Source organism: Dasypus novemcinctus, chromosome 25, assembly GCF_030445035.2.
Source record: "Dasypus novemcinctus isolate mDasNov1 chromosome 25, mDasNov1.1.hap2, whole genome shotgun sequence".
Taxonomy (NCBI): Eukaryota; Metazoa; Chordata; class Mammalia; order Cingulata; family Dasypodidae; genus Dasypus; species Dasypus novemcinctus.
The window spans coordinates 22,842,887-22,856,653 of NC_080697.1; the positions used below are offsets into that span (position 1 = coordinate 22,842,887).

The window sequence follows — 13,767 nt, forward strand, 5'->3', positions numbered from 1 at the left end:
TCCCCTGGGTTCAGTTCCCAGTGCCTCCTGAAAAAAACAAACACAAAACAAGCAAAAACAAACGAAAAAGCAGCTCAGAGGAGCCAATATGGCTCAGTGATTGAGTGCCAGCTTCCCACATACAAGGTCCCAGGTCAATCACCAGCCCCCGGTACCTCAAAAAAAAAAAGAGATAGCACACATATGTACTTGGATGCACATATGAATTGCCTGGGGGAGCTTCTTGAAATGCGGACTCTGATTCAGATCTGGGGTGAGTCCCAAGACTCTGTGTTTCTAACAAGCTCCCAGGAGATGCCAATGCTCCCAGTCCTGGGACCAGGCTTAAAATATTCAGATGTCAGTTCTAATGCCTAAGCAATAATTGGTACCTAGAGTAGTTGGTGTTCTGACCTCAGGGCCATGGTCTGAGGAGGGAAGATGGGGGGCTGGCTAATTAGCCTTTCAGTGATCATCCACACTGTCTAGTAAACGCAAACATTCAATGATGCTAATTTAATGACCCTAGTCCCATTTTATTAGTTCTTTCATGGCTGAACGTTAGCCAGAACTCTCTGGCTAAACACCAACTAGCATTTGGAGTTTAGATATACTATATATGCACTAGGATTGGGTAACCTTGGGCTGTTCTTTATTTGTCAGTCTCCTCGGAGCTTCTTTATTTGCTTTGGGTGTGACTAATCCCACAGAGCTCTTGGGCCTGCATGCAACGTTTTCCTGGGTAATTTGTAAACTGATGTGTTTTCCAGGAGACATTTAATCTGCGACTTATTGCTCTGCCTGAAAGAGCTTATTGTGTAAGAGCCACAGGGTATCCAGGCCAGGGCCAGGGAAGAGATCTGGGGAAGAAACAACATCCAAGAAGTCAGCCGGAAGGAGGCCTCGCCCCAGCTCTGTCCCTGAATTCCCTTCAGAGTAATCCCATCCCATGTGCTGAAAATCTCTGTATGACAAAAATATGTCTTAACTATTTAGTTATGCAGTATATTAGTGGTCATTGAAATGGTTTAGTTGTTCCCTTGACATTCATTGTAAAAGAATTTCATCAGTGCAGATCAAGAGTAAATTACAGAGTTTCAAGGTATTAGGAATTAGCTCTCAAAAGTCCTGGAAAAGGAAAGTTTGCATGGCTGCAGAGAAATGGTATGGGCAGTTGCCACATGAGAGTCGTGTGACTTGCAGGACTCTTCAGTGAGCTGTAACAAGGAGGATCAGGGGATCCAGTAGAGGTATTAAGACTAATACCTGAACTACCTTGTATAAAGGGCTTTGGTCATTTTCAAAGCCCTTTCAAATACTGGAATTATTCCCTCATTTGACTTGCTCAAGGTGACACAGCAAGTAAGTGTTAGAACCCAATTTATGACTCTAACCTAGTGCTTTTTGGTGCTGGGCCAAAGAATTAATAAGTGATAATGCTGGAGTGAGCAACTCATGCTGTTTGCCTGGAATGTAACACAGTTTCACACTGAAAGCCCCAACTGAAAGGGTCACCCTAGATGGTGCTGAGACTTGAATCTAGGACTGTCCTGCTGCAAAGGCTGACTTCTTTCTCTATATCAGTACTTCTCAAACTTTAATGCATAATCACTTTGCTAAAATGGAGATTCTGGTTCAGTAGGTCTGGGTGGGACCCGAGGTTCTGTATTCCTAACAAGCTCCTGGTGAGGTCGATGCTGCCGGTCTGCATACCAGACTTTGAGAACCAAGACTCTAAGCTACTTGGACCAATGGCATTCACAGCTTCAGTTTTCCCACTATAAAGTGGGTTTCTTCATAACTACCTCACAGCACCATGGCGAAGACTGGGGAAGATCATATGTGTAAGATGCCTGATATGGAGAAGGTAGTCAGTCAGTTTTACCATTATCACCATCAAGAGACTGAGCTGAGAAAATAAGCATGGGATCTGGGTTGGGTGGAGAATATGGGAGCCAACAGCTTTGAAAAGGGACAGCAGAGCTCAGGACAGCCTTGTCAAGCCCAAAAACTGCAATGCTGCCTTTTCCCCTCCTCCCTGCTCTCCTGCACAGCTGCTAAGAAACTGTGTTGACTTGTCTCCACAGGCACAGGGAGGATTTGGATGGACGATGTTGCCTGCAAGGGCACTGAGGACACCATCTTCCGTTGCAGCTTCTCCAAATGGGGAGTGACAAACTGCGGACATGCCGAGGATGCAGGGGTGACATGCAGCAGACACTGACAGTAGGCACAGCCCCAGGTCTGGACACTGCTTCAGAGCCTCCTTCTTGCATTCCTAGGTTGAGGTGACCCTGCCCAAGCCTCTGCCCTGCCCACTCCAGCACCCCTCAGTCCCCCATAATCCTTACCCCAAGACCAAGGTGGGCTGTCGTCATTCTCCTCTTGGATAACTGCTCCAAAGTACAACTCTGGGATCTACTATCAGTCTCTTCTTTCTACCAGGGTTCCTGCATAGGAAGTCCTGGTAAACTGGAATGTCAATGTGCCTAGCCTTCTAAACACCATTTATCAGGACTCAGAATCCATGTTATTTTGGGTCTATTAGTTAGAGATGGATGCTGATAATATATCAGAGACAAATGTAACAGTGGACTTGGTAGGGAAGCATTATGGATCATTTACTCTTTGGATAATCCCAAACTTCATTTAAGTCAAGAGTTTCAATATCTCCCTCCCCAGCAAAAGACAATACTGAATGATTCATTTTCCCTCTTTACTCTGATTTTGCTAGTTTGGGGAAGTGATATATGCAGAGACCAGCTGTAGGAAGGAGGAAATGCATGTCACCTGAAGGAATCAAACTGGATTTGGAGATGGGGAGTGAAACTAACATTTATGGGATAACTACCATGGTATGCTAAATAGTATCTTGGGTGCTAAATTCATGTATCCATTTTGCAGCATTTTTACAATGCATGTTAGCCTGGGTAAGACCATAATTCCAAGTAGCACTCACCTGGCCCAACCGAGAATGACTGAGACCAAATGGCCCACCTGAAATCTAGTCTGTCTTTGCTAGGCTTGAGCAAGAACTTTGGATATGAGACATGTATGACAAGAAAGCTACATACTCCAAAATTTATGCTGTAGAAATACAAGACCAGAGATGAGTGATTTCCAAGTACAATGATCCACATAGGAGGAAAGCTGATTTGGAGAGTGCCAAGGGGGCTGTCCATGTTAAAGTGAGAGCAACGCTCAGCACTGGGCAGTCAGGGTTAAACCCTGTGTCGTCATGGAACATAGGTAACTCAGTGCCCTCTGGAGGTGATGATTTTGCACTTTCCAGGCTGCTTTGGATGTGATCCTGTGGTTAGGAGATGTTGCCTCCTAATGGCTCCTATAGAGGTGGAAGAAAGTAAGGATTCCCTATAACCTCCAGGGGGAAGAAGGGGCCATAGGTCTCTGTAAGTCCTTGATCCACACTCACCTCCCAGTGACAGGAAGATCATTTTCTACTTTTTAAATGGGGAAGTAGGGCTGGGCCATCATACTTTGTTTTAGGACTAGGGGAGCTACAAAGTAGCAGATGAGCTATAGACCCACCTCATCACAGGCCTTGGATACACAAATCTGGAAGAGCGTAGGCTTGCCTGGGAAGACTGAGACCTTGGACCTTCCAGGTGTGGGACTAGCAAAGTTCCTGGCTGACATCTCAACTAACATGTGCTACTGGTCATTCTTTGCTTACAATATGCTTGTTATTCCTTAATGTCCTGATGATCAGAAAATCTTCTGACCAATTGCTATGTTTATATAACACACACGAACTCATGCATCTTCTTCCAGAACCAATATACGTATGCATATATAAACATAGCAGTCTTTACTACATAGCTCAGCACATTGCAAAGTTTGCATTGAAAAATAATAAACATAGAAATATGTCACGTTTACCAAAATAAATTCATAAAGTTGATTCTGGCAAAGAACCCTATTACCCCAACAATGAAGGCCCATATAACTTTCTTACTTGGTCTTTTTATTTGGGAAGATACAAATCTTGTTTGTTAAATTTTAAAATTTCAACTGTTTGAAACTTAAAAAAGAAAAAAAGAAAAGTCTACTAGTTTACATATCTGCTTAAGAGGACATGGAAATGATCATGGACCTGTGTATTTCAGGGACTAAAAGAAATTGCGCCTGGCCTAAAATTAAATATTTTTAAGAAATTTTCAATAAAGCTAAAAACATGTCACTAACAAGCCTTCCATCACATTCTTTCTCGTTAAAACTGAGTGTGGGGAGGACTGGTGAAAATGGGATGGTCTAATCTTTTTTCAATGGGGATCGATAGAATGGGGAGCTTATGAAAAGCTCTCAGTAGTACTGGAAGACAATAAACATAGTCTAGACCAGAAACATGATAGAACATGATGTCTCAATCCTTATTTGGTAACCAAAGGAAATGAGTCCCAAGCAACAGAACAAGGTCCATCCTATAATTGCTTTTATAGTCAGTAAAGGAAACATGATTGCCTCACATCTCCAGAGTTCTTGTTTTGGAATGTCTTCCCTCTGGGTTTCAATTATAAATGCTAGCATTTTTCATTCACATGTAAGAAGATAATCCAGAATTAGGTATAACATCAGCCAAGTCACTGAGCCTCAGAGAAGCAGGAAGTCCCAGGAGCAGGACTCTTGTAGTATGTGAGTATGGCCCAGGCCACTGCCTAATCCTGGCCACACGCTCACATTGGCACTCCTGGGAATACATAATGGCTCCAAGCTTGTTATGGACCATAATAATTTGCTGAAGGAAGTCAACAGAGAAAAAGGTGACTTTCTGGAAATCCACAGAGTAAACACCCTGATTTTCTCTTCTAAAAGGCCTGGTGATACCCCCAAAATCACTGTCGTTCCTGTTCTGTAAATAGCCTCTCACAGAGAAGGACAAAGGACCGTCTTTTTCTACCCTCTCTCACATAAATGCACCACTATTACCCCATCTCAAGTGCCTGTGATGACCTAGGTTTAGCACCTATGTGTATTGTATTAGTTGAACATAATCACTGCAATGGACTGGCTACATGTAAAGGAATTAAAACTTTCTCAACCTTAGGTCCCCCTTAGATCTTCAGCTACATTGTTTTATGACAATCAATATTCTAACATCTCTATAAAATTTCAAACTTGTCCTTTTGTTCTCAGAACAGCTCTTCCTTCAATCCTTCATAGACCACCCCTCTTCCTTTTTTCTCCTTTCCCTAACCTTCAGCTTTTTGGAACTGAGTTGGTATAGTAGATTGAATTATGTACCCCACTTTAGACATTTTTTTTTTTTTAAGATTTATTTATTTATTTAATTTCCCCCCCTCCCCTGGTTGTCTGTTCTTGGTGTCTATTTGCTGCGTCTTGTTTCTTTGTCCGCTTCTGTTGTCGTCGGCGGCACGGGAAGTGTGGGCGGCGCCATTCCTGGGCAGGCTGCTCTTTCTTTTCACGCTGGGCGGCTTTCCTCACGGGGGCACTCCTTGCGCATGGGGCTCCCCCACGCAGGGGACACCCTTTGCGTGGCAGGGCACTCCTTACGCGCATCAGCGCTGCTCATGGCCAGCTCCACACGGGTCAAGGAGGCCCGGGGTTTGAACCGCGGACCTCCCATATGGTAGACGGACGCCCTAACCACTGGGCCAAAGTCCGTTTCCCATAGACATATTTTTAATCTCAATCTGCATTCCTGTGGATATGAACCCATTGTAAACAGGAGTTCTTGAAGATGGTATTTTTAGTTAAGAATAGCAACTGCTTGAGGTTGGGGTTTAATCTGGATTACTGGAGGCCTTATAAAGAAAGAAACTGGAAGCCAGTATAAGAGAAAGCCATGGTGAGGAACTGTGAGCAGGAAGTTAGTGGGATCTGGGAAGAGCAAAGGAGGGGACAGCACCATGTGACTGGAAGGAAACAGAGATAAAAAGCCAAGGAACCCAAGGGTTGAGGCAAGCCAGCTTCAGAACACTACTGACCCAGGGAAGAAGCAGGCTTTCTAGCCCCTGAAACAGTGAGACAAATTCCTGTTGCTTACTCCAACCCATTGTCTTTGTCATAGCAGCCCAGCAAACTAAAACATTGGGATTCTGATTGACTGATGCTTTCTGATTTATTCCTCTTCACCAGCCCTCTTGCCCACAGATTAGAATAGGTTCAGAGATTCCAAGAAGAAAGAACTTCAATCTCTTAGGTAATTTTTCCACTCTGACTGGAGGGAACTGTGTGATTTCTGGTATCCTTTCCTCAGAGGTTGTTCTTGTGGACCTCCTGGGATTCGTACATGCACAGATTAGCATGCGCCAAAGACTCCAGGGACATTTCTGGAACTCTTTTCTGCGTTGCTCCCTTCTCTCTGGTACTGTGCCCTGAAAACACTGTCTACCTTGGCTGCCCCTGTTTCCAGTCTTTTGTCTTCTCACCTCAATGAGATTGCCAGACTCTGTGTGGGTCCCCTTTCCTGTGCTTCAGTTCTTACCTCACTTATTTGCTTTTTCTCAGGGCTCACAGTCTGTTGTCCAATATCTGAAAATACATGTCTGAAATGCATCACTATTTTGTGCAATTTTCTGGTTATTTCAGAGGGACGGTCATTCTGGTAATTACTCGCATATAGCCTGAAATGGAAGTACTCCCTTTGGGCGTTTTCTAGTCAGAGAGAATTATAAAGAAACAGCCTTCATTGTTAAACAAATCACAGTGTGTGGGTTTAGCAGAGACTAGCTCTGGAAAGAGAATCTGTAGGTAGGAAGGGATGGCCAGACAAGTAGGGTTTTGCACTTAAGATTCTCTCACTCCCCCTAGCAAGGCCCACCACACCCCAGACTTGTTTCAAAGGTCAGCCCCCAAAGTTCTTGCTTGGTTCTCCTTAGTATTGGCAGAGTAAAGCTATGGATGAGCAACAAGGAAATACTTTCAGAAAAACACTAACAGCATCAAAACAGACAACTCTCCAAAACAGAAGTCTTAGATTCTTCAATAACCACTTCAGCTGTGGTCCCAAACTGGCTCACTTTCCTCTCAGTTCTTGCCTATGTCCACACCATGGGCACTTTTTTTGTTTCTCATGGTATGTTGTCCTTAGAAAATAATGTGCTGACTCTGTCACCCACCTGGGCTTCACTCACTGAGACCTCATCCTTCTGTGATAACATATCCAGATGAGTTTTAAAGGACACAACAAATAAACGTTCTCTCTCTGTGGAAACCCATGCCCTACCCATAGGGAAATGCTTTGATAAAGGTCTTCCTCTCCATTCATTTGCTTGTTCACTTAATAAGTATGGAGTACCTACCATGTGCTAGGCACAGGAGATATTGTGTATTGGTCCCTGCCCTCATGGAGCTTATATTCTAGCTCTTGCCCTTTTTGCAGCCTTTTAGCATAATGTTCAATACCCAAGAACAATGGCATCCAACAAAAGGAAATATGTAGGTGAAGGGGACATGGTTGCTTACAAAGCTACTTAGGCAAAACACAAACAGCTTAATCATTTAAAAAAAAACAAACACCTTCTTATAGCTAGTGAGTTAACACTAGCACAGGTGGCTCTGGTTATATAAATAACCATCATTTCAAAATGGAGATGATTAAACACTAAGAATAAAACCCTTTCATTCAAAACAGTAGTAGATAAGCAGAGATCATATGACAGAAACAACAGGTAACATTCACTGAGCATTTACTGTGTAGTAGATTCTATGGGCTTTACAGGAACGAACTCTCTCTGGTTCTTACCTGTTGGTTCTCTTATTATCCCAGTTCTACAGGTAGGGAAATGTAGGCACTCAGAGGAGCACAAATTAGATGGAGACTCTGAATTTGAATCCAAGAAATCTTAAACACTGCACTTAATTTATAAAACATAACCAACAATAGTACTGGAATTCTGAAAGACCAAGTCTAAGGAAGGTAAAAGTAAGATGGTCAATTATGTTAGAATACAAAAGTTTGAGCCCTGAGGCTTGTTAATGTGCTTCCAGAAAAAAAGTAATAATTCTACATCCAGTTACTCATATATAAATGCCCAAAGCACCACTGTTTTAGTTTCCTAGACTGCTCCAGCAAATACCATAAAATGATTGACTTAAACAATGGGAATTTAATCATTCATGGTTTGAGGCTGGGGAAAAGTCCAAATCAAGTCATCATCAAGGGGATGCGTTCTTCCTGAAAACCTGGCTGCAGCCGATCTTTGGCTCCTCTGTCACATGGCAATGCACCTAGCAACCTCTCCTGGTCTCTTCCTTCTCTTCCATGTTCCATTTCAGCTTCTTGTTTCCTGTGTTTTCCTCTCTCTGTCTGAATTGCATTCTCTTACATAGGATGCCAGTAATAAGATAAAGACCTATCCTGATTGAGAAGAGCCATGCCTTACCCGAAGAAATATCATCAAAAGGTCCTACTTACAATGAGTAGACACCTACAGGAAAGGATTAGATTTAAGAACATATTTTTTTCTGGGATACATACAGGTGCATACCACCACAATCACCTATAGGAAATGTGCCCACAGTAAGTCCTTTAACTATGACCAACCCAGACAGAAGGATCACAGACTCTCTTTGATCCCCAATAGACTCTCTAAAGAGACTGGCGACTCCTCCTCCTTGGCTAAACCCAGAAGACCTCAGCTTTTTACAGCATTTAAAAGAGTCAGGTACAGGTAAGGTGATGGAGTTCCTCTGATCATTTGACCTTGTTACATCAGAAATAAGAGTCCATCTATGATCCAAAATAATTTGGGTTACTTTCTTTCCCTTCCCATAGTACTTAATAGCTTTGGTCTTTCTGAAATTATTCCTTAAAGAGTTGTCTCTTAGAAAAGGATTTCAAACCAAATCATTTGTGTCTATAACTTCTCCCTCTCTAAAATCTTTTTGACATATTTATTGATTCTGGAGTCACAAATTGGGCTGAGGAGGAAGTTGTTTAACATTTGTGGCTACATAAATATATACACAGGAGAATGTTAGGCAGATCTCACCGCAACACATGCTAATCATGAATCAAAATTAATAGTCATTTACTGTTTAGGTTGAACATATTTCCTAAGGTATATAGTTGTAATTAGACAAGTACCTTATTCTTTACCTGTGTTTCTGAGACATACTTGCACATGAAAAAAGAAAACCAGAAAGTTAAGAAACATGTCATATAAGTCAACCTTTTGTTTTCCATCTTGGATAGCTTAGTATTGGGCAGCAGAGCCAAAGAGCAAGTGGGATAGCTCTGTTTTTATGCAGGGAGAGGTGTGTGGGAAGGGAGTTGGTTCAGACTGGGATATGACATTCAAAGGGAGGGGGGAGGTGATTTATCATAGGAAAATCAGGACAGGAGTTGGTTAGAAATCTGGGGCTTTCTAAGAAGGTTTTGAGTTTTAAGTTAGGGACCCAGAACTTTCAGATTCTGTGATATAAACCAATTCAGAGAAAGGCGATTAGAATCTTATTATGAATACCATAATACCAGAATCTTATTATGAATACCCTTCTCCTATTTCAACTTCTTAGCAACAACTCCAGGCAGTGGAATATTCTAAAAGCAAGATTCCACTGTTAAAGAGAAAAAAATTTTTGAAAATGTGATTTTGGTCGTTGCTCTGTTTAGTTGGTCAATCCCTCTGGGAATTCATGCCTTCACGTAGGGTAATTTCCCATCAGCAGGGAGTGACACTGGTTTGGTGTGGGCCTATCTTTTTCAGGGCATGCAGTATAATACTAACCAACTTCTCTCATTTATACTGATTGCCTCTCAGAGCATAATGCTAGTATTATGCTAAATGACCTCTTCCTCACAGATAAAGAGAATAGGGAAGAATAAAGAGGCTGGATGTACTGAAAACCCCATCAAGCCATCGAAACATATCTGAGCTATCTAGGTCAGACAGGCTCATTATTAAACGGGCAGTCTTCTGAACAAGTACATTTTGCCCCTTGGACCTCTTCTACCTATCTAGCTACCCTTTTTTCATCTCCATTCTCTCTACAAAACAATAAATATTGTGCCTGTTAATCAAGACTAATTTACAGGCAGCGGACTTGGCCCAGTGGTTAGGGCGTCCGTCTACCACATGGGAGGTCCGTGGTTCAAACCCCGGGGCCTCCTTGACCCGTGTGGAGCTGGCCCATGCTCAGTGCTGATGCGCGTAAGGAGTGCCCTGCCACGCAAGGGTGTCCCCACGTAGGGGAGCCCCACGTGCAAGGAGTGTGCCCCATAAAGAGAGCCGACCAGCACGAAAGAAAGTGCAGCCTAAGAATGGTGCCGCCCACATGGAGAGCCGACTCAACAAGATGATGAAACGAAAAGAAACACAGATTCCCATGCCGCTGACAACAACAGAACCGGATAAAGAGCACGTAGCAAATAGACATAGAGAACAGAAACCGGGGTGGGGGGGAGGGGAGAGAAATAAATAAATATTTTTTTTACTGACTAATTAACATTAAGAAATCGAATGATGTCCTGCTTTTAAGTTCCTTAATTTGTATCATAACAGAAAAGTAATATATTCAAATATTTATCAAGCACCTTTCCCTATGCCAGGTTTATGCTCACACACATATACACACAAAAACTCAAAATGAGCCAAAGACCTAAATGTAAAACATAAAACTGTGAAAAATCTAGAAGAAAGCATAGGAGAATACATTTTTCACCTTGGATTAGGCAAACATTTCTTACAACACCAAAAGCATGTTCTGATAAAGAAAAAATTGATAAATAGGACTCCAACAAAATTAAAAGCATATGTTCTTCAAAAGACACTAGAGAAAGAAAAGATAAGCAAAAGTCTGGGAAAAAATATTTACAAAGAATATATCTTATAAAAATACTTAAATCCAAAATATCTGATGAACTCTCAAAACGCAATAAGAAAACAAACCCAATTAAAAAGTGGGCAAGGGAAACGGACTTGGCCCAGTAGTTAGGGCGTCCATCTACCACATGGGAGGTCCGTGGTTCAAACCCCGGGCCTCCTTGACCCGTGTGGAGCTGGCCCATGCGCAGTGCTGATGCACGCAAGGAGTGCCCTGCCACACAGGGGTGTCCCCCATGTAGGGGAGCCCCACGCTCAAGGAGTGCGCCCCGTAAGGAGAGCCACCCAGCGCGAAAGAAAGTGCAGCCTGCCCAGGAATGGCACAGCCCACACTTCCCGTGCCGCTGACGACAACAGAAGCGGACAAAGAAACAAGACGCAGCAAATAGACACAGAGAACAGACAACCGGGGGAGGGGGGAGAATTAAATAAATAAATAAATCTTAAAAAAAAAAAGTGGGCAAAAGATTTAAACAGACACTTCACTAAAGAAGATATGTAAATATCAAATAAGCACATTAAAGATGTCACCATCATTAGTCATTAAGGAAATGCAACCTGAAACCACAATTATATACCATTACATACCTTTTAGAATTGCTAAAATTAAAATTTCCAACTATACCATGTATTGACAAGAATGTGGAGCAACTGGAATGTAAATATTACAACTACTTTGGAGAAAAATTCTGCTGTTTTTTTTTAAGTTAAACATGCACCTACACAAGGTGTTTACCCAAGATAAATTAAACCATATGTTCACACAGACTTGCATACAAATATTCATAGCAACTTTATTTGTAACAGACAAAAACTGGAACATCTAAAATGTCCACTCACGGGTAAATAAACAAATTGGGATATATCCATATACTAGATAGAATAGTGAATGGTGGATGAACAAAGCCAAAAGTTGGACTTTACAAAGACAAGTAATATTGACAAATTTAAGTAACACCAATAAAGAAGAAAAACAGAAGACACAAAAAGCGTTAAAAATATAAATGAGGACACATCTCACCCTGTAGCACCCATGTCTTGGGTGTATACTCTCACTTTCTCTTTTCTCAATAAACACTTTTATTGGCCTCAAAAACAAACAACAACAAGAAAAGAGAAATGTAAATGAGGACAAAGAAGGGCTGCAGCAGAAAAATAACGAGACTATTATAAGCAATTTTATGCCAGTGTATTTTCTTGGAAATTTTAGAAAAAATTACAAATAATTCTAAGTATCAAATGAGAATCAAGATGATATAGAACTTGAATGAATAGTCTACTAACATTGAAAGAAATAGAATCTGCAATTAAAAATCTTCCCACAAACTCGAGCAGATATCTGACACCCAAGTTCATAGCAGCATTATTCACAAATGCCAAAACATGGAAGCAACCCAAGTGCCCATCTGCAGATGAATGGATAAGCAAAATGTGATAAATATACACAATGGAATATTATTTGGCCATAAAAAGGAATAAAGTTCTGATACATATGGCAATATGGATGAACCTTGAAGGCACCAAGTTTAGTGAAATAAACTAGACACAAAAGGACAAATATTGTATGACCACACAAATATGAAATAATTGGAATAAGCAAATTTATAGTAAGAAACTAGAATACAAAGGCCATGATTGGGGTAGAATGTGGAGTTAATGCCTAATTGGCACAGACTTCCTGTTTGGGGTTTTGGAAAAGTTTGGTAATGGATGGTGGGATGGTAGCACAACATTGTAAATGTAATTTACATTACTGAAATTTTAGGGTGAATATGTGCCATTAGAGTAAAATTTTATAAAAAAACAAACCAGAGGACTGTACAACCCAGTAAACTATAATGTAAATATGGATTATAGGTAATAGTATAATTTATAATAATATTGTTTAATCATTTGTAATAAAGGTACCACATTAATGCAAAGTGTTAATAATAGGGGTAACTGTGTATGTGCAAGGCGGGATATGTGAACTCTATTTTCTGCATGACTTTTCTGTAACCCTACAAGTCCTTTAATAAAACATTAATTAATTTTTTTAAAATTTCCCCACAAACACTAGGCTCAGATGGTTTAATAGGTAGCTCTAACAAAGGATGGAGCATCCCAGTTTTTCACAAGTACTCCCAAAGAAAATAAAAATAGAGAACACTCCAACTTACTTTATGAAATTTTAATAAACATCATAACAAAACATATCAAAATTATGTGAAAAAGGAAAAATTATAGGCTTATCTTTTTTTTTTAAAGATTTATTTATTTATTTTAATTCCCTCCCTCCCCCGGTTATCTGTTCTGTGTCTATTTGCTGCGTCTTGTTTCTTTGTCCACTTCTGTTGTCGTCAGTGGCACGGGAAGTGTGGGCGGCACCATTCTGCACTTTCTTTCGCGCTGGGCGGCTCTCCTTACGGGCGCACTCCTTGAGCGTGGGGCTCCCCTACGCAGGGGACACCCCTGCGTGGCAGGGCACTCCTTGCGCACATCAGCACTGCGCATTGGCCACCTCCACACGGGTCAAGGAGGCCTGGGGTTTGAACTGCGGACCTCCCATGTGGTAGACGGACGCCCTAACCACTGGGCCAAGTCCGTTTCCCTATAGGCTTATCTTACCCATTGACATAGATGCAAAAATCCTAAACCACATACTAGCAAATAGTATCAGCAAAATAGAAAAAGTATTCTACATTATGCCAAGTTGGAATGCAAACTTGGTTTAACATTAGAAAATCTGTTAGTGTAATCCATCCCATTAACAAATTAATGGAGAAAAAGTACATAATTATATCAATAGATGCAGAAAAGACATTTGGTAAAATTCCATATTCATTTATAATTAAAAGCTTTTCACAAATTAATAATATATGGGAACAAACTTATTTAAATGTAAATATTAGATACGCTCCTTTTAAAAGTAAAAAACAATATAAAAATACCAGTTGTCTGCTACTTTTTAACAATATGCCAGAGGTCTTGGCCTGCATAG

The 13,767-nt window shown here is 41.2% G+C and overlaps 1 protein-coding gene across 1 annotated transcript in view; it reads left to right on the forward strand.

Moving 5' to 3' along the window:
• The window catches only part of SCARA5 (scavenger receptor class A member 5), a 120,589-nt gene extending 116,402 nt beyond the window's left edge, over positions 1-4,187 (forward strand). Inside the window, exon 9 of the mRNA XM_058287801.2 lies at positions 2,067-4,187. Coding sequence (XP_058143784.1) covers positions 2,067-2,203 — 137 coding nt within the window. The 3' untranslated portion in view covers positions 2,204-4,187. The remainder of the gene's footprint in view (positions 1-2,066) is intronic.
• Positions 4,188-13,767: the final 9,580 nt, after the last annotated feature.